This window comes from Pituophis catenifer, unplaced genomic scaffold (genome assembly GCF_029215685.1).
Source record: "Pituophis catenifer annectens isolate HBS135680 unplaced genomic scaffold, rPitCat1.0.hap2 SCAF_1, whole genome shotgun sequence".
NCBI lineage: Eukaryota > Metazoa > Chordata > Lepidosauria > Squamata > Colubridae > Pituophis > Pituophis catenifer.
Window position 1 is genome coordinate 341,728,350 of NW_027256881.1, and position 19,117 is coordinate 341,747,466.

General features: G+C 46.0%; 1 protein-coding gene across 1 annotated transcript in view; it reads left to right on the plus strand.

The window, feature by feature from the left end:
* The window catches only part of LOC139312054 (granulocyte colony-stimulating factor receptor-like), a 59,507-nt gene extending 57,126 nt beyond the window's left edge, over positions 1 to 2,381 (plus strand). Inside the window, exon 16 of the mRNA XM_070936580.1 lies at positions 1,848 to 2,381. Within this exon, the coding sequence (XP_070792681.1) occupies positions 1,848 to 2,381 (534 nt within the window). The remainder of the gene's footprint in view (positions 1 to 1,847) is intronic.
* The last annotated feature ends 16,736 nt before the right edge of the window (positions 2,382 to 19,117 follow it).

Consider the following 19,117-nt stretch of genomic DNA (forward strand, 5'->3'; position numbering starts at 1 on the left):
AATGTGGCAATAAAGATCGTAAAATGGGTCACAGCTCTCTTAAACAATTGTCTCACTTAGCGGCAGAAATGTTGGGCTCAATTGCGGTCGTAAGTTGAGGACTAGCTGTATTCGTTGTTGGTGCAGATACAGGCAGTCCTCGACTTACAACCGTTCATTTAGTGACCGTTCAAAGTTACAATGGCCCTGAAAAAAAGTGACTTAGGACTGTTTTTCACACCAATGACTCGCAGCATTCTCCCATGGTCACATGATTTGCATTCGGATGCTTGGCAACTGGTTCACACTTATGACCATTGCAGCGTCCCAGGTCATGTGATTCCCTTTGGCGTCTTCACAACTTTACAAGAGTGTAATTAACTTATCAACTGCAGTGATTTGCTTAACAACTGTGGCAAGAAAAGTTGTAAAAATGGGGCAAAACTCACTTAACAAATGTCTCGCTTAACAACAGAAATTTTGGGCTCAATTGTGGAACTACCTGTACATCTATCTTAAACATGATCTTCTTCTCTTCTCCTCTCTTCTCCTCTCTTCTCTTCTCTCTTCTTTTCCTTTCCTTTCCTTTCCCTTCCCTTCCCTTCTCTTCCTTTCCTTTCCTTTCCCTTCCTTTCCATTCTCTCTTCTCTTCTCTTCTCTTCTCTTCTCTTCTCTTCTCTTCTCTTCTCTTCTCTTCTCTTCTTCTCTCTTCTTTTCCTTTCCTTTCCCTTCCCTTCTCTTCCTTTCCTTTCCTTTCCCTTCCTTTCCATTCTCTTCTCTTCTCTTCTCTTCTCTTCTCTTCTCTTCTCTTCTCTTCTCTTCTCTTCTCTTCTCTTCCCTTCCTTTCCTTTCCTTTCCCTTCCCTTCCCTTCCCTTCTCTTCTCTTCCTTTCCTTTCCTTTCCCTTCCTTTCCATTCTCTCTTCTCTTCTCTTCTCTTCTCTTCTCTTCTCTTCTCTTCTCCTCTTCTCTTCTCTCTTCTTTTCCTTTCCTTTCCCTTCCCTTCCCTTCTCTTCCTTTCCTTTCCTTTCCCTTCCTTTCCATTCTCTCTTCTCTTCTCTTCTCTTCTCTTCTCTTCTCTTCTCTTCTCTTCTCTTCTCTTCTCTTCTCTTCTCTTCTTTTCCTTTCCTTTCCCTTCCCTTCCCTTCTCTTCCTTTCCTTTCCTTTCCCTTCCTTTCCATTCTCTTCTCTTCTCTTCTCTTCTCTTCTCTTCTCTTCTCTTCTCTTCTTCTCTCTTCTTTTCCTTTCCTTTCCCTTCCCTTCTCTTCCTTTCTTTTCCTTTCCCTTCCTTTCCATTCTCTCTTCTTCTCTTCTCTTCTCTCTTCTTTTCCTTTCCTTTCCTTTCCTTTCCTTTCCCTTCCCTTCCCTTCCCTTCCCTTCTCTTCCTTTCCTTTCCTTTCCTTTCCTTTCCCTTCCTTTCCATTCTCTTCTCTTCTCTTTTCTTCTCTTCTCTTCTCTCTTCCTTTCCCTTCCCTTCCCTTCCTTTCCTTTCCTTTCCCTTCCTTTCCATTCTCTCTCTTCTCTTCTCTTCTCTTCTCTTCTCTTCCCTTCTCCTCTTCTCTTCTCTCTTCCTTTCCCTTCCCTTCCCTTCCTTTCCCTTCCCTTCCCTTCCATTCCCTTCTCTTCTCTTCTCTTCTCCTCTCCTCTTCTTTCCTCTCTCTTCCTTTCCTCTCTCTTCCTTTCCTTTCCTTTCCTTTCCTTTCCCTTCCCTTCCCTTCTCTCCTCTCCCCTCCTCTCCTTTCTTCTCTCCCCTCCCCCTCCCCTTCTCCCATCCCATTCCTTTCCCCCCTCCCTTCTCCTCTCTTCTCTTCTCCTCCCCTCCCCTCCTTCCCTCCCCCTCTCCCCTCCCCTCCTCTTCTCCACCTCTTAGGACTTCACTTCTCATGGCAATGAGAAATGGAGCCAGGCTTACCTTGGAGTGACCATCAGTGACCTCATCCAGGTGTTTCCTTCTCAACCCGAGGATGCAGATCCGGAACTCTTCCTGGGAAAGCCGCCATGGCCGGTGGAGTCTCCCAAGGCTTTGCAGAAGGTCGTCCCCATGACCAAAAACGGGATAGCATCATCCCAGGAACCTGAAGACCAGCAGCTCCAGAAACCTCTGGCCACTTGCAACGAGGTGGAATACTCCCGGGTGTTGGTGATCAAAAACAGCCAAGGACCAGGCGAAACCTGGAGCCCTCCTCCTTGTATCTGGTCCAGTTGCTGGGATCTGGCCAAAACACGCCCCGAATCGCCCTTTAAGCAACAATTCTGGGTTCAGAATTTGACCTACGAGACTTTATTAGATGTCGCGTCCTATAAAAGGGCAACCATTGGATCCGTGGGTGAATTTCCACTCTTGGTTAGTCTGGTGACCAGGGATGGAGGAGAGCTACAGTCTGCGGAGAAGTCACATCCCTAAACCAGGGGTGGGTTCTAACCGGTGTTACCACCCGGTTCACTTCGCGGACGCGCATTGATTTAGCTAAACAGCAGAGGCAGGGCAATCCGCTCTGCCGGGCCTTTCAGCTGGGCGAAAAACGAAGGAATAAAGGTAGGAATACCGTAGGGGTGGGGCGGGAGGGCCCAGCTGACGGTAGGAGCGAACCGGTTCACTCTCACATCAACATTTCCGCTACCCGGCTCTCCCGAACCGGGGAGAACCGGTAGCAACCCATCGCTGCCCTAAACAGATCTCGTAAGACTTTAGGTCTCACCAGTGGTGAAATCCAATTTTTTTTACTACTGGTTCTGTAGGCGTGGCTTGGTGGGCGTGGCAGGGCAAGGGTACTGCAGAATCTCCATTCCCACCTCACTCCAGCGGGAAGGATACTGCAAAATCCCCATTTCCACCCCACTCCAGCGGGAAGGATATTGCAAAATCTCCATTCCCACCTCACTCCGGGGGGAAGGATATTGCAAAATCCCCATTCCCACCCTACTCCTGGGGGAAGGATACTGCAAAATCTCCATTCCCACTCCACTCCAGGGGGAAGGATATTGCAAAATCCCCATTCCCACCCTACTCCTGGGGGAAGGATACTGCAAAATCTCCATTCCCACTCCACTCCAGGGGGAAGGATATTGCAAAATCCCCATTCCCACCCCACTCCTGGGGGAAGGATATTGCAAAATCTCCATTCCCACCCCACTCTAGCGGAAAGGATACTCAAAATCCCCATTCCCACTCCACTCCTGGGGGAAGGATATTGCAAAATCTCCATTCCCACCCCACTCCAGGGAGAAGGATACTGCAAAGTCCCCATTCCCACCCCACTCCAGGGGGAAGGATATTGCAAAATCTCCATTCCCACCCCACTCTGGGGCCAGCCAGAGGTGGTATTTGCCAGTTCACCGAACTACTCAAACTTTCCGCTACCGTCTCTCTGAACTGCTCAAAATTTCCGCTACCGGTTCTCCAGAACCTGCTGGATTTCACCCCTGGATCTCCGCCAACTCAGAAGTTGACTTGTACAAAAATCCTTCTTCGGGGGATTCTCACAATGGACCATTTTCAGCCGGCGGGAAGAATTTCAACACGGCAAGAATTCACCGTTTGGGAAGTTTTAAGAGAACCTTTTTGGCTGACCGGAGCTGCTAAAAAGCTCACCTCTTTTTAAGATTTGCAAAATATATATATCTATATCTGTCATTTTCGTTTAGCATGTCAGCTTTGGAGTTTGCTGGTGTTCATTGCCAATATCGCCATGTGAACAGTATAAATAAATAAATATTCGAATAAAGAGCAAAGTTTTAAAAAGGCATTCTGCTAGCCAACTTTAGCTGGTCAAGATTTAATTGACATGGTGGGGGCGGGACGAGCGTGAATATCAGACAAAGTACAGGTAGTCTTTAACTTAAGAGCATCACTGATAAAAGGGACTTACGACCGTTTTTCACACTTGCGACCATTGCAGCATTCCCGTGGTCATGTGATCAAAATTCAGAGGAATGTCAACTGACTCATATTTATGATGGCTGTGGTGTCCCCCAGGGGTCACGTGATCCCCTTTTGCGACCGTCTGACAAGCAAAGTCCACGGGGAAAGCCAGATTCGCTTAACAACTGCATCACTAACTTTATCCACTGCAGTGATTCACTGAACAACTGTGGCAAGAAAGGTCGTAAAATGTGGCAACACTCGCTTCACCAATGTCTCACTGTGTCAGGTTTCAAGGTCGTCTCAAATAAATTGCATTTCAAACAAAGTCTTTGAAGAAAAATTCCCATTTATTAAGCACGACATTCTACCTCCGACTCATTGAAGCCAACACTGACTTCCAGACCCAAAACCCTCCCTTTCCGTTCCCCACTCCCCTGCACTCATTGGCCATCTTCCAAGTCACTCTACCCCTAATCTACTGCTCCAGCTCAAAGGAATTTCCCCCCTCCCATCCCATCTCCTAGGGGATATTATCTCCAGGGAAAATAAGTAGGTGAAAAGTCAAACGTCCCTTTCCAGACACCTCCGCTTCTCCTTCTTATGTCAGCACTAGAGTAAACGCAGCTTGAAGTGCTGACACACTGAGCAACAGAAATGTTGGGCTCCGTTGTGGTCATAAGTCGAGGACTACTGTAATATGGGTTTGTGTGCACTTTTTTTGTCTTTTTTTGAAGCTGAATTATGGTTCAAAGTGACTTATTTTTCAAGAGAAAGAGGGGGTGGGAGGGAAAAAGAAACTCCAAATGATTTACTCAACCTTTAAGGATTTTTCTAGTCTTCAGGGGAGTCCCACAGATACATGACCATGATATTTATTATGTATCTTTGCTGGAAACTGGTGTTCATTTACAGTTTCTGCAAAAAAATGCCCCATGGTAGACAATGGTTTCATTTAATAGCTATAGTGTTTGCTCAATGACTGCCAGATTCACTAAATATCCGCTGCAAAAATGCCATATAATCAGGTCAATTACGTGACGACCCACTTAATGACTTAAAACCATAATTCTGGGCTCAATTACAGTCATACGTTAAGGACTGTCTGTATTGGACACAAACTGGGTAAAGAGCATAGCCTTGCTAGCTGGACAGAATGGGATTTATAATGTCACCCATTTACCGGGTGCCAGATTGGGAACCATAAAGAACTACAGGTAGCCCTCGATTTACAGCCATTCATTTAGTGAATGGGCAAAGTTACGACAGGACTGAAAAAAGTGTCCTCATACTTTCCCACACTTATGACCAGTGGTGGGTTCCTCCCGGTTCGGTCCGGTTTGGCCAAGCCGGTAGCGGTGACGATATGACGTCACCGAACCGGTTCTCCCACCCCCCCCACCCCCCACGTTATTCTTACCTTTTATTTGGTCCCACCCCCAATCTATTGCTGCCTCCTGAGTCCCAGCTGATGGCTAGAGGGAAAAAAACTGTTTACACTCTTGTCGTGGGGCTTCAAAGGGCCGCCCTACAGCTGATCAGTGTTAAAAGCAAACAAATGAGTTGGGTCGTAAGTGCGAGGACTGGTTGTAAGTGTGAGGACCTTCCAGAAATGACTCTGACCAGCTAGCCACGCCCACCTAGTCACATGACCTCCAAGCCACACCCACAAAATAAGCCACGCCCACAGAACCGGTAGTAAAAAAATTTAGAACCCACCCCTGCTTATGACCATTGCAGAATCCCCCCAGTCCCGTGATCAGAATTCAGGTGCTTGGCAACTGGCATGTACTCATGACAGTTGCAGTATCCCAGGGGGCCTAACCCTAAGCCTTTTGTGAGCTTCTGACAAGCCACCATGTTACTACTATAACTACAGTGATTCACTTAACAAATCAGAATAGAGCTGAAAGAGACTTTGGAGATCTCCTCGTCTGCTCCTGCTCAAGCAGGAGATCCTTTACCATTTCAGACAAGTGGCTGTCCTTAAAATCCTCCAGTGATGGAGCGTCCAGAACTTCTGGTGGCAAGCTGTTCCACTGATTAAATGTCCTCACTGTTAGGAAGTTTCTCCTCAATTCCAGGTTGCTTCTCTCCTTGGTTAGTTTCCATCCATTGCTTCTCATCTTGCCTCCTGTTGCTTTGTAGAATAAATTGACCCCCTCTTCTTTGTGGCAGCCCCTCAAATCCTGGAATCCTGCTGTCATGTCCCCCCCTAGTCCTTCTTTTCTCTAGACTGGTCATACCCAATTCCTCCAACCGTTCTTCATATGTTTTAGTCTCCAGGCCTTTTAATCATCTTAAGTTTGCACTTTTTCCAAAGTCTCAACATCTTTTTTGTCATGTGGTGACCAAAACTGGATGCAGCATTCCAGGTGTGGCCTTACTAAGGATTTATAAAGCGGTACTAAGACTTCACGTGATTTTGATTCTGTGCCTCTGTTTATACAACCAAGGATTGCATTAGCTTTTTTAGCTGCTGTGATCATCCACTAAGACTCCAAGGTCCCTCTCACAGTCACTGTTTCTGAGCCAGGTTTCATCTGATCTGTACTTGTCTCTTTTGTGGTTTTTCCTGCCCAGATGTAAAACCTAGCTTTTCTCCACTTTCAATTTCATTTTGTTGAATAAGGCTCATTGTTCAAGTCTGGCATTTATTTATTATTCATTCATTTATCATAAATGATAAGCCGGATAGCTCAGCAGACTAATGCATTGTAATTTAACTCCAGCTGTCTGCAATTAGTAAGTTCGAATCTCGCCAGGCTCAAGGTTGACTCAGCCTTCCATCCTTTCTAAGGTAGGTAAATTGAGGACCCAGTTTGTGGGGGCAATAAGCTGACTTTGTAAAAATATACAAAAGTATGAAGGCTATTGCTTAAACGCATTGTAAGCCGCCCTGAGTCTCCGGAGAAGGGCGGCATATAAATCAAATTAAAAAAAAGAAAAATGGGGCAAAATTCACTTAACAGATTTCTCACTTAGCAACCTAAATTCGGGGCTCAATTGTGGTTGTAAATCAAGGACTTTCTGTTATTCTGCCTCCTTCCTTCCCACTCACCCAGTGTTTGACGCTGCAATTGTACATTTTAAACACTAGAGGGCAAAGTGGTTCCATCGCTTTTCCCGAGCTTGCCTCTTTGAAGGAATCCCCAAATCCCAAACTTTAATCCAAGGATCTCCAACCTTGGCAACTTTAACCCTGGCAGACTTCAAGTCCCAGAGCAAAGCTGGCTGGGGAATTCTGGGAGTTGAAGTCCTCCAGGCTTAAAGTTGCCAAGGTTGGAGACTCCTGCTCTAATGAAACGTGGCAGGTTCCCCCTAATTCTCCTACATTTTTTTTTTATTTATTTAGAAGCAATGAAATGATTATTATTCCTGTTGTCAAAGGTTGGCTGTTTTAACCTTCCTGGAACTTTTTGCTTAGTGCCATGAAAAATTCAGGGATATTATTATTATTTTATTATTATTATTTATTCAATTTATATACCGCCCTTCTCCTATTGGACTCAGGGCGGTGCACAGCCAAGGATAAAAAACATACCAATACAAAATTTAAAATCAATTAAAAGAATTATACAGCTGTGGCCCACAATTTAAAACAATCCAATTAAAACCCAATTTACACTTAAAAGCTAAAAAGAGCTTAAAAAGAGCTAAAGGGGGGGGGGTTTCCACGCCAGCCCTGCTTTTTTTTTTTTTTTTTTTTTTAATTTTGATTTATATGCCGCCCTTCTCCGGAGACTCAGGGCGGCTTACAATGTGCTTGATGGAAAAGAAAAGTTTTTAGGGCACGGCAAAAGGCCCGGAGATCTGGTATCCTTTGTATCTCCAGGGGCAAATCGTTCCAGAGGGCAGGAGCTGCCACAGAGAAGGCCCTCCCCCTGGGGGTCGCCAGCCGACATTGCCTGGCTGACGGCACCCTGAGGAGTCCCTCTCTGTGGGAGCGTACTGGTCGGTGGGAGGCTATCGGCGGCAGAAGGCGGTCTCGCAAATACCCAGGTCCGATGCCATGGAGCGCTTTAAAGGTGGTGACCAACACCTTGAAGCGCACCCGGAAGACCACCGGAAGCCAATGCAGAAAGTCTGTAGCTATCTTAATTTCCATCCTCCCCTGATTTATAAGGAAAACATCTACAAGCAGTCCTTGACGTAGGAATACAATAAGAGGTGGTATTCAGATGGAAATTGCAGGTGGGGCCCCCACCGCCCACCCCCCCCACCCCCGGCTCTATGCCATCCTATTTAGGCACTTTTTGAGGCCATGCATAGGTGCGGAAGACATGCACACAAGCAAAGTGCATGCGTGAAAGGCCGGGCGCATGAGTGGAAGCAGCGGTGGGATTCAGCCGGTTCGCACCACTTCGGGAGAACCGGTTGTTAACTTTCTGAACAGTTTGGCAAACTGGTTTTTGGAAGAAATCATTAGGGCAGAGACCCGGTTGTTAAATTACTTGAATCCTACCACTGGGTGGAAGGCAGGCAGATGTGCGAACCGGGCGCTTGCACACGAAGTGAGAGTGCGCACATGGGGCAAACCGGTCGTAACATAATGTGAAACCCACTGCTGACCACAAATGCTAAACAAGGCCGTTGTTAAGTGAGTTTTGCCCCCTTTTACAACCTTTCTCGGCACAGTTGTTATGTGAATCATTGCAGCTGTTAAATGAGGAACAGGGTCGTTAAGTGAACCTGGCTTCCCCATTAACTTTGCTTGTCAGAAGGTCACAAAAGGGGAACATGTTGTTGTGACCTCGGCTTCCTGAGTCATTAAAACACACGAGTAGTCCCAAAAACCTCTTTTATTGCAACAGCTGTGAATTACGTTCATTCACAGCTGAGTCCCAATTAGTTGCAAAAAGTCCTTTGGGAGAAGTCCTTCGGGAGAATCACCAATCTTTATCTCCCTTGACACGCTGCCAAAGACCTACTTGGCAAAGCCACACCGAGTCCAGAATCAAACAGAGATGCCGACTGGGAACAGAATTAACAACGCTGCTTTCCTTCAAAGGGCCCATGTGCCTTTGCTCCTCTTTTAAGCCTTATGGAAGGGGCTAATCATCTCCAGGCCTTACTCCCGAGTTGTCCCTTTAGTTTTAACTGTTCGTGCCTTCTGGCAGCTCTGCCCATACGCGCACTAGGAACAGGCTCCTCCTGTTCCTCTGTCTCTCTGCTGTCTGACTCTGGAGGCTCCGGAGTCTGTGCATCACTTCCAGATGGCCCTGGCCCCATCTCTGCCTCCGACGCAGAGCCCTCGTCCAAGTCTTCCCCAGACTCCAGGACTGGCCCATGTTCCTCCCCAGCCTCCTCACTGTCCGACTCCGCTACCAGCTCCGCAGGCTGTTGGTGAACCACAACACAAGTAAACGTTGGGTAGCAAAGTTTAATTTGTAGAAACTACAACAACAATAATAATAAAAGCACTGCTGAGGTAAATATTAGTGAAATTGCTACCCAGCCAGTACAATATCAAGAGTGGGAGAGGAAATGATGTTCTTTTATTTCAAAAACGGAGGATAGGTAACTTTAGATATTTCATGGATTTATAGTTCTGCAAAGTATGATGACTCTTGATTGTTTAACATCCGTGGGAAAAGAGCCAGCAACTTAACTCTGATCGCTGCCCAAAATTATACTGCTGTGTAATGTTGAAGTAAACAGAAATGGCTTTTTCCATAGATGGATGTCAGTTCAAGTCAGCTGTTCAGAAGGAATTCCTGGGTTCTGCATTCTTCCCGTTCCAGTATTTGACTGAGTTCACACAAACCACAGTTTCCTTCAAGCAAGGTTTTTCTGAACACTGTCTAGGATTCTCCAACTTGTTGAGCACTTTCCACACAAATAAGATGCTAGAGGTGAGGACCACGAGGTCACTTAGTTCAGGGATCCATATTAAAGCATTGCTGACAAATGGTTGTGTGAAAGCACCCAACGAAGGAGAACCTGCCATCTCTGTGAGCTTGTGGCTTCCAAAGATTGAAATGTTCTTGATGTTTTGGGATCTTCCTTTAACTTCATTATTCCATGTCTGGAATGAGAGAAATCAGCTCTTGAATTTGCGCTAAACTTCCAGACACTTCAGGAATGTTCTCGGGCGTTAAGTCCATCTTTTCTTCTCAGAGCTAAATAATTTTACTCCTCCCAATCTTTTTTCATGGCTTTTAATTTCCGCTGTTCTCCTTATTCATGTCAGTGTTTCTCAATGGTGGACTTCAACTCCCAGGATTCCCCAGTCAGCCATGTAGATCGACATTTCTGAACCTCAGTAGCTTTTAAGATGCGTGGACTTCAACTCCCAGGATTCCTCAGACAGCCTGGGGAATCCTGGGAGTTGAAGTCCACGCATCTTAAAGTCATTGAGGTCCGTCCAGAAATATTGATCTACACTGCCCTCTTCTGAATCCCCTTCAATTTTTCTAAGTCTTTCTTCAAGTGGGAGCTTGGCCACATTAGACAATGTTTGCCTAATCTTAACGATTTTAAGATCGCTAAGACTTCAACTCCCAGAATACCTTGCTGCCTGGGGTGTTCTGGGAGTTGAAGTCCACACATCTTAAAATGGCTCAGGTTGAGAAACATTCAGGGGTGGGATTCCACCGGTTCGGGCAAACGAGATGTTAATGTTAATCTGATTTGGCGAACCGGTTGTTCCAAGGACTGGCTGACAAACGCCAACCCTGCCCCGACCCTCCCAGGAATCCCCACGCGGCCTATTTTGAATGCCAGCTAAGTGCAGGGCGCACGTGAAGGCTCTGGGAGGGTGAAAACCGGGCCTACCAGAAGTCTGGAAATGTGCCTGATTCCAGCCTCTGGAGGGCCTCCGGTGCCTGGGGGTGGCCTTTTTCGCCCTCCTGGAGGCTCCAGGAAAGCCTCCGGAGACTGGGGAGGGCAAAAAACAGGCCTACCGGAAGTAGGCCTGTTTTTCTCGCCTCTGGAGGACGCACGAAGCGAACCGGTTGTTCCAACTGGTGAATCCCACCACACTGCATTATTAGGAGGTCCTGTGATGGATTCTGGCCATAGTAGAAGACAGAATAATGACTTCCCATGTTTTGGAAACTAAATTTTTGCTGATTTAAGCCAGGATAACAAAGCAGGATTCTTCTGCTCCATCGCCCACATTGCCTAAAGGCAGAAACCATGTTGTGCCTTATCATTATCTCTTCCTGCAGAGATCAACCCAGCTTTAACCGAGTCTAGCATGCCACTAAGTCATAACTTGTGGTTTGCAAACCTCACCGCATCGATTTGCATATGCCAAGAAGCTGAAACCAAACAAAACTGCCGCAAACTTGAATCTAACGTATAGATGCATATCTAAGGATGTGCATTTCTTTGTTAGGCCCTGATTATAAAGTGGTTAAGCCTGTAAGAACAGTGAGCCAGTTAGCCCAGTATAGGGAGTCCTTGACTTGCGACCACAACCGAGCCAACATTTTTGTTGCTAAGTAAAGGCAGTTATGAAGTGAGTTGACGACTTTTCTTGTTAAGTTGTTAAGTGAATCCGCGCCGTTAATTTAGTAACGTAGTCATGAAGCGAATCTGGCTTTCCCTTTGACTTGGCTCGTGAGAAGGTCGCAAAAGGGGATCGCATGACTCCACCGGGACTCTGCAACCGTCATAAATATGAACCAGTTGCCAAACATCTGAATTTTGGTCACGTGATCATGGAGACGCCACAACGGTCATAAGTATGAAAAATCGATCATGTCACTTTTTTTCAGTGCCGTTGTAAGTTGAGGACTACCTGTACATGGGGAAGCTGAGATGGACAATGGTGGTTGTAAGTTGAGGACTACCTGGACATGAGGAAGCTGAGATGGACAATAATTGCTTGGCTGGAAGGTTCTGCATATTATTTGGGTGGTTCATATTTATGACCTTTGCAACGTCCCCAGGAGACGTGATCCCCTTTTGCGACCGTCTGACAAGCAAAGTCCACGGGGGAAGCCAGAATCGCTTAACAACCGCATCACTAACTTATCCACTGCAGTGATTCACTGAACAACTGTGGCAAGTAAGAAAATAGGGCAAAACTCACTTCACCAATGTCTCACTGAGCAACAGAAATGTTGGGCTCCGTTGTGGTCGTAAATCGAGGACTACCTGTAATATGGGTTTGCGTGTACTTTTTTTTTCTTTTTTTGAAGCTGAATTACAGTTCAAAGTGACTTATTTTCCAAGAGAAGGGGGGGAGGGAAGAAACTCCAAATGATTTACTCAACCTTTAAGGATTTTTCTAGTCTTCAGGGGGGGAAAAATAGGATTTCTGGCATGGAGTCCCACAGACACATGACCGTGATATTTATTATGTATCTTTGCTGGAAACTGGTATTTATTTACAGGTTCTGCAAAAAAATGCCCCATGGTAAACAATGGATTCATTTAATGACTATGGTATTTGCTCAATGACTGCCAGAGTCACTAAATATCCTCCAGAAAAATGCCATATAATCAGGTCAATTACAGGACGACCCTTTAATGACTTACAACCATAATTCTGAGCTCTGATGGCTCAGCAGGCTAAAGCACTGTTATTAACATCCACTCACATCTGCTGCCTGCAATTACTGCAAGTTCAAATCTCACCAGGCTCAAGATTGACTCAGCCTTCCATCCTTTCAAAGGTAGGTAAAATGAGGACCCAGCCTATTATATACATATATACATTAAGAATGATATAAGCACATATCAGTATAAGTACATATTTATATACTATGTAATTGAGTAGCAAAGATTACCTATATGTACATACATCTGTATTCTTATTTATTTCCTTTTCCTATACTATGTAACCGGATGGACAAAAACTGTATTATTATAATTTCTTAACAATAAAATATTTAAAAATGAAAAATAAAAATAAAAATGAGGACCCGGATTGTGGGGGCAATAAGCTGACTTTGTATAAATATACAAAAGTATGAAGGCTATTGCTTAACGCATTGTAAGCCGACCTGAGTCTCTGGAGAAGGGCGGCATATAAATCAAATTAAAAAAAAAAATACAGTCATAAGTTGATGACTATCAGTATTGGACACAAACTGGGTAAAGAGCATAGCCTCGCTAGCTGGACAGAATGGGATTTATAGTTTCACCCATTTACCGGGTGCCAAATTGGGAACCATAAAGAACTACAGGTAGCTCTCGACTTACAGTCATTCATTTAGTGAATGGGCAAAGCATTGAAAAAAGTGTCCTCACACTTTCCCACACTTATGACCATTGCAGCATCCCCACAGTCCCGTGATCAGAATTCAGGTGCTTGGCAACAGAATTCTGCTTCTGACGAGCGAAGTCAATGGGGAAGCCAGATTCCCTTAATGACCAGGTTACTAACTGAACAACTGCAGTGATTTCACTTAACAACGGTGGCTAAAAAAGTCCTAAAAATGTTAAGCAAAACTCGCTTAACAAATGTCTCACTGAACAACAGACACGTTGGGCTCAATTTTGGTCGTAAATCGAGGACTGCCTGTAATCAGAAGGGTTTTGGAAGCCCAAAGCGTCCAGCTAAATGGGCTCATGCCAGAGAGGTTGGGTGGCCACCAATTAAATGCAATATGAATGGCCTGCGCTCTGAGCTTGCCTGCCAATCGCACAGGCCCCTTTGTCTCTGCAATAATCCTGACCTGCTATTTTCACTGTTATTTCCCACACAAAGCAGGCGGCCCCGAAAGCAGGTTTTTTGCATTGTTGTGCATTTTGTTTTAAAGAAATAGGGAAACACAATTAATTCCCACACCAAGTTATAGGCCAGTGATGGCCAATCTTTTCGGCACGGAATGCCCAAACCGGAATGCGTGTGCATGTGTGCGCATATCAGGGGTGGGTTCTAATTTTTTTTACTACCGGTTCTGTGGGCGTGGCTTATTTTGTGGGTGTGGCTTGGAGGTCATGTGACTAAGTGGGCGTGGCTATCCGGTCAGTCATTTCTGGAAGGTCCTCGCACTTACAACCAGTACTCGCACTTACGACCCGACTCATTTGTTTGCTTTTAACACTGATCAGCTGTAGGACGGCCCTTTGAAGCCCCGCGGCAAGAGTTTAAACAGTTTTTTTCCCTCTAGTCATCAGCTGGGACTCAGGAGGCAGCAACAGATTGGGGGTGGGACCAAATAAAAGGTAAGAATAACATGGGGGGGGGTGGGGGGTAGGAGGGCGGGGGGGAGAACCGGTTCGGTGATGTCATATCGTCACCGCTACTGGCTCGGGCGAACCGGACCAAACCGGGAGGAACCCACCACTGGGGCATATGCAGGCACAGGAGCGCTGGAAATCCAAAAACCAGCTGGCTGGTGTGCATGACCGTGCCAGTCAGCTAGTCTTCGTGTGCGCTGGAGCACCGGAATCCCAAAGACCAGCTGGCTGGCGCATGCATGCCTGTTTTTTGGCTGGGTTTTTTTGCCATTTTCAGGGTATTTTCCGGCACCCGCAAAGACCAGCTGGCTGGTGCGCGTGCCCACAGAGAGGGCTCCACATGCCATCCCTGGCACACCGAGGTTCACCATCACAGTTATAGGTGCTCTGTATTTATATTTTATGTTTTTGGGAAAGGAGGCGGGAAGCTTTTTCTTCAAAGCTCATCGTTCTCAATTTACAGGCGGTCCTCGACTTAACAAGAGTTCATTTAGTGACCGTTCAAAATTACAACGGCACTCTCAAGGTTGAGAAACACTGACGTCCTTTGAATGGTTAGTGACTGACTCAAATTTATGACGGTTGCAGTGTCCCGGGGTTACACAATTCCCCTTTTGTGACCTTCCGACGAGCAATCGATTCATATTTATGACGGTTGCAGTATCCCGGGGTCTCACACAAACCCCTTTTTTGCGACTTTCTAACAAGCAAAGTCAAGGGGGAAAGCCAGACTCACTCAACAACCGTTTTACAACCTGAACAACTGCAGCGATTCACTTAACCACTGTGGCAAGAAAGATCGAAAACTAGGGCCAAATTCACGACGTCTCGCTTCGCCACTGAGATGTCGGGGCTCCGTTGTGGTTGTAGGTCGAGGACTACCTGTAATAAAATCGACAATCCAAGCAGAAGAGAGAAAGGGAGAACGAGAAAGCCTCAGTGCAGTGGTGGGATTCAGCCAGTTTGCACCTATTCGGGAGAACCGGTTGTTAACTTTCTAAGCAGTTCGGAGAACCGGTTGTTGGAAGAAATCTTATTTTGTTTTTCTCCCACTTTACAGGGCTAATCCTGTAAGGAAGGCAGGAAGGAAACGTTCTGCTGGTGTTTCTAGCCTAATCTTTATTGCCCTGCTTACAGAAACTGCCTCTCTGGTTAACCCTTATTACATTGTAACAGTGAGTGAGTTGAGTTGGCCATGCCAACACACATCTACCCAGCTGGTCATTAGGGCAGAGAACCGGTTGTTAAATTATTTGAATCCCACCACTGCCTCAGTGTAACAGCAACAGAGTTGCAAGGGACCTTGGAGGTCATCTAGCCCAACCCCCTGCTACTGTACTAGGGAATTCAATTGAACCCCCGACTTTTCTGATCGACAAGCTCAGTGTCTTAGCCCCTGAGCCACCTAGCCAGGTCTCCGTCCTCGCTCTACGACCGCCAGGTCTATCAGGCTGCTGGTGGGGGGTGGGGGTGCAAAAAACAACCATCCTTCCGTTCTCCTCCTCCTTGAAATCCACCTCACTCTTGACATGCTCAGGAATCCTGCTTCTTCAAGCTCCTTCCGCTCCCCCCCCCCTCCCCGGTCTTTTTCCAACAGGTGGGGGCTGCCTGTCAGCTGATGATCCCTCCTGAGCTGCGGGTCGTAAAAAAAAGACCGAAGCACTCTGCACATGCTCGGAGAGCCCGCTTAAGCCCGGCCCTGCGCCTCGCCCCGAAGGAGAGAAGCGAGCCAGGCGAGGCGAGGCGAGGGCGGTGCTTTTCCAGCCGGCCCATCTCACCCAACCCCCGGCCGGCTCCTCCTCTCGGCTTCCTCCCTTCCAAAGCTGCAGCGGCGGCGGCGGCGCTGGGTCTCGCCTTTCGTCCGGCTGCTTGCGCGATGTGAGCCTCTGGATCGCAGAAGCGGCGGGCGCAGCGCGATGGAGCGCACCAAGCTGTTCGTGGCGCTGGATGTGCTGTGCCTGGTGGTCGGTAAGGACCCCCCCCCACTCCCTCTTCCCCTCCACGCGGGACCAGCCCCCCCCCCCCACCTGGCTCCGAATTCGGACCTTCCCTGAATGCCTTTATCTTTGGAGGGGGGGAAGGAAAGGGGGATCCACGCAGATCCCCCTCCCCTTCCTTACTTTGCCTGTCTCCTCCAAAAGACGGATCATTGATTGATTGATTGACTGTCTGATTGATTGATTGACTGACTGACTGACTGACTAATTGATTGGATTGATTGATTGACTGACTGATTGGTTGGTTCGGTGATTGATGGGCAGATGGATGGATTGATGGGCCTGATTAACTGATTTCCGTCTGGGTCCATTTTAGCCATCGTTTGTCCTGCTTTTTTTTTCTTTGCCTTTTTTTCTTTACCTTTGGGTGGGAAAAGTTTAAACACTTTTCTTCCGCTCCCTTTTAAAGTTGTTCTAAGCCCCCCACTTTCTTTCTTCCTTCCTTCCTTTCTTCTTTCTTCTTTCCTTCCTTCCTTTCCTTCCTTCCTTTCTTCTTTCCTTCTTTTCTTCCTTCCTTCCTTCCACTCCCTTTTAAAGTTGTTGTAAGCCCCCCACTTCCTTCCTTCCTTCCTTCCTTCCTACCTTTCTTTCTTCTTTCCTTCCTTCCTTTCTTCTTCTTTCTTCTTTCCTTCCTTCCTTCCTTCCTTTCTTTTTTCTTTCTTCCTTCCTTCCTTCCTTTCTTTCTTCTTTCCTTCCTTTCTTCCTTCCTTCCTTCCACTCCCTTTTAAAGTTGTTCTGAGCCCCCCACTTCCTTCCTTCCTTCCTTCCTTCCTTCCTTCCTTTCTTTCTTTCTTCTTTCCTTCCTTTCCTTCCTTTCCTTCCTTCCTTTCTTTCTTCTTTCGTTCGTTCCTTTCCTTTCCTTTCCTTCCTTCCTTTCTTCTTTCTCCCTTCCTTCCTTCCTTCCTTCCTTCCTTCCTTCCTGTCTTTTGGGGAGCCCCCCCCCTCTGCAGAATTGGAAAGTTTTCTTCCTGGTAAAATGTGTTTTTTTGCCCCACTCCCTGTCTCTTTGGTCCTTACTTTGCAAGAAAACTCCTGGGAAAACTTCTGAGAAACTCATACTTTACCAATTTGCCGTGGAGCCTTATTCGTCATTTTCTTCTATTGCTGCCGCCTCTTTTATTGATACCAGCTGGGCCTGGGGGTGGGGGATGCTCCCCCTTGCATTGGGGGCAAACAAACTCAGCATCCCTGCTCTTCTGGTTTGAAAGCTGCTTCATGTCCGTCCGGTGTCCGTCCGGTCCCCCCTTTGATATCCCTTTTTAACAAAACAAAACCCCTTTCTCTCCCCCCCCCCTTATCCCAAGGGCTGCATTCACAGGACACGCTTAACCTGCTTTCCCGAAGGAACCCCCTTTTCTGACTTCACCCAAGACCCAGGCTGGGTGAATTTGTGCATTTGGGAATTTGTGCATGTGGGACAATGCAGAACTGGCAACCTGGGTGAAAGACTAACCAGCTTTAAGTCGCAATTGTCTTAGTGCAAAGGGCAGTTGTCTTTTGCAGGGAAGGGACGGCATGTGGGTTGTGGGAATGCTCAGCCAGGCAGAGGAAAAGATCTGAACTCGGGGCTGAACTGTAGACATTTGGAAAAAAGTTTTGTGGTAGCATTTATATCGATCTTAGGAACTTTTAAGATAAGTGGACTTGATGTTGATGTCCACCCATCTTAAAAGGCTGGGGAAAAAAAACAAACACCATTTTAATGGCTTTCCCGATAGACATTCTTTCAAGAAATAGCCAGCGCAGTTTTGGAGCCCAACAAGCTTAATCATAATTGATTGAATCATGGTTTAGTGAGAAAATCAACTTTTCTGCATTTGCAGCCCCCCCAAAACAGACTGCCTATCTTTCTTTAGACTACGTTGGCTGTTTGAAATATTATGTGTGATTTGAACCTCATAGGCAACATTTCAACATCCAAGCAGCGTTATTTGGATTTTGGCTTGTTCCGTGAACCTTGCCAAATGTGCATTGTTTATAAACCACTATTGGACCAGCTATGGCTTGGTTACATGAAGCCAGCTGTTGCTTCAGTCTTTAAAAGTCCCCATTTTTTTTCCTTCATGCTCAGAACAAACTTCAAGGACCGGTCGTAAGTCACTTCCTTCAGTAATGTTTTAATTTTGGACAGTCGCTGAACGAATGGTTGTAACTTGAGGTAGTCCTCAAGTTACTTAATTAATTAATTAATTAATTAATTAAGCTTATATGCCGCCCTCTCTCCGGAAAGGATTCAGGGTGGCTCACAGCAATAAAAACAGATAAAATCAATATTAAGTGTTAAAAACCATTAAAACTCCCCTTAAAAACCCCTTCAGTCCATTTACATTTAGTGACTGTTTGAAGTCATAATGGCACTGAAAAAAAGTGACTTACAACTCTTTTTCAGACTTATAACCATTGTGGCATCCCTACGGTCATGTAATCAAAATTCAGACGCTTGGCAACTGACCCATATTTATGACGGTTGCAGCGTCCCAGGGTCATGTGATTCCCTTTTGCGACCTTCTGACAAGCAAAGTCAATGGGGAGGCTGGATTCACTTAACAACCATGTTATTAACAGCTGCAGGGACTCACTTAACAACTGTGGCAAGAAAGGTAGTAAAATGGGGCAAAACTCACTTAATGACTGTCTTACTTAACAACAGAAACTTTGGGCTCAATTGTGGTTGTAAATCGAGGATTACCTGTACTGTATTATAAAAACAAATCTCATTGAATGAGAATTAGCATTGGTCATTTTGTTGATTTTTGTCTTAAGCAGGAATATTTTGGGAGATTTTCAAACATAGCTTACATGGCAACCTTTAAGTCAGTTTTAATGTCCCTGTTGTGATGGGAATTGTGGGTTAAAACTACTTTGGCAGGTGGTCCTTGGTTTATGACCACAAATGAGCCCCACATTTTTGTTGCTAATTGTTAAGTGACAATTAGCAACAAAACAGCAACTTAACAAATTTCACAACAGATTGTTGTGCCTCATTTTAAAACTTTTTTGCCACAGTTGTTAAGCGAATCACACGGTTGTTAAGTTAAGTTGACTTTGCTTGTTGGAAACTGGCTGGAAAAGGTCACAAATGCTTGTCACATGATCCCAGGACAGTGCAACCGTCATAAATACGAGTCAGTTGCCAAACAC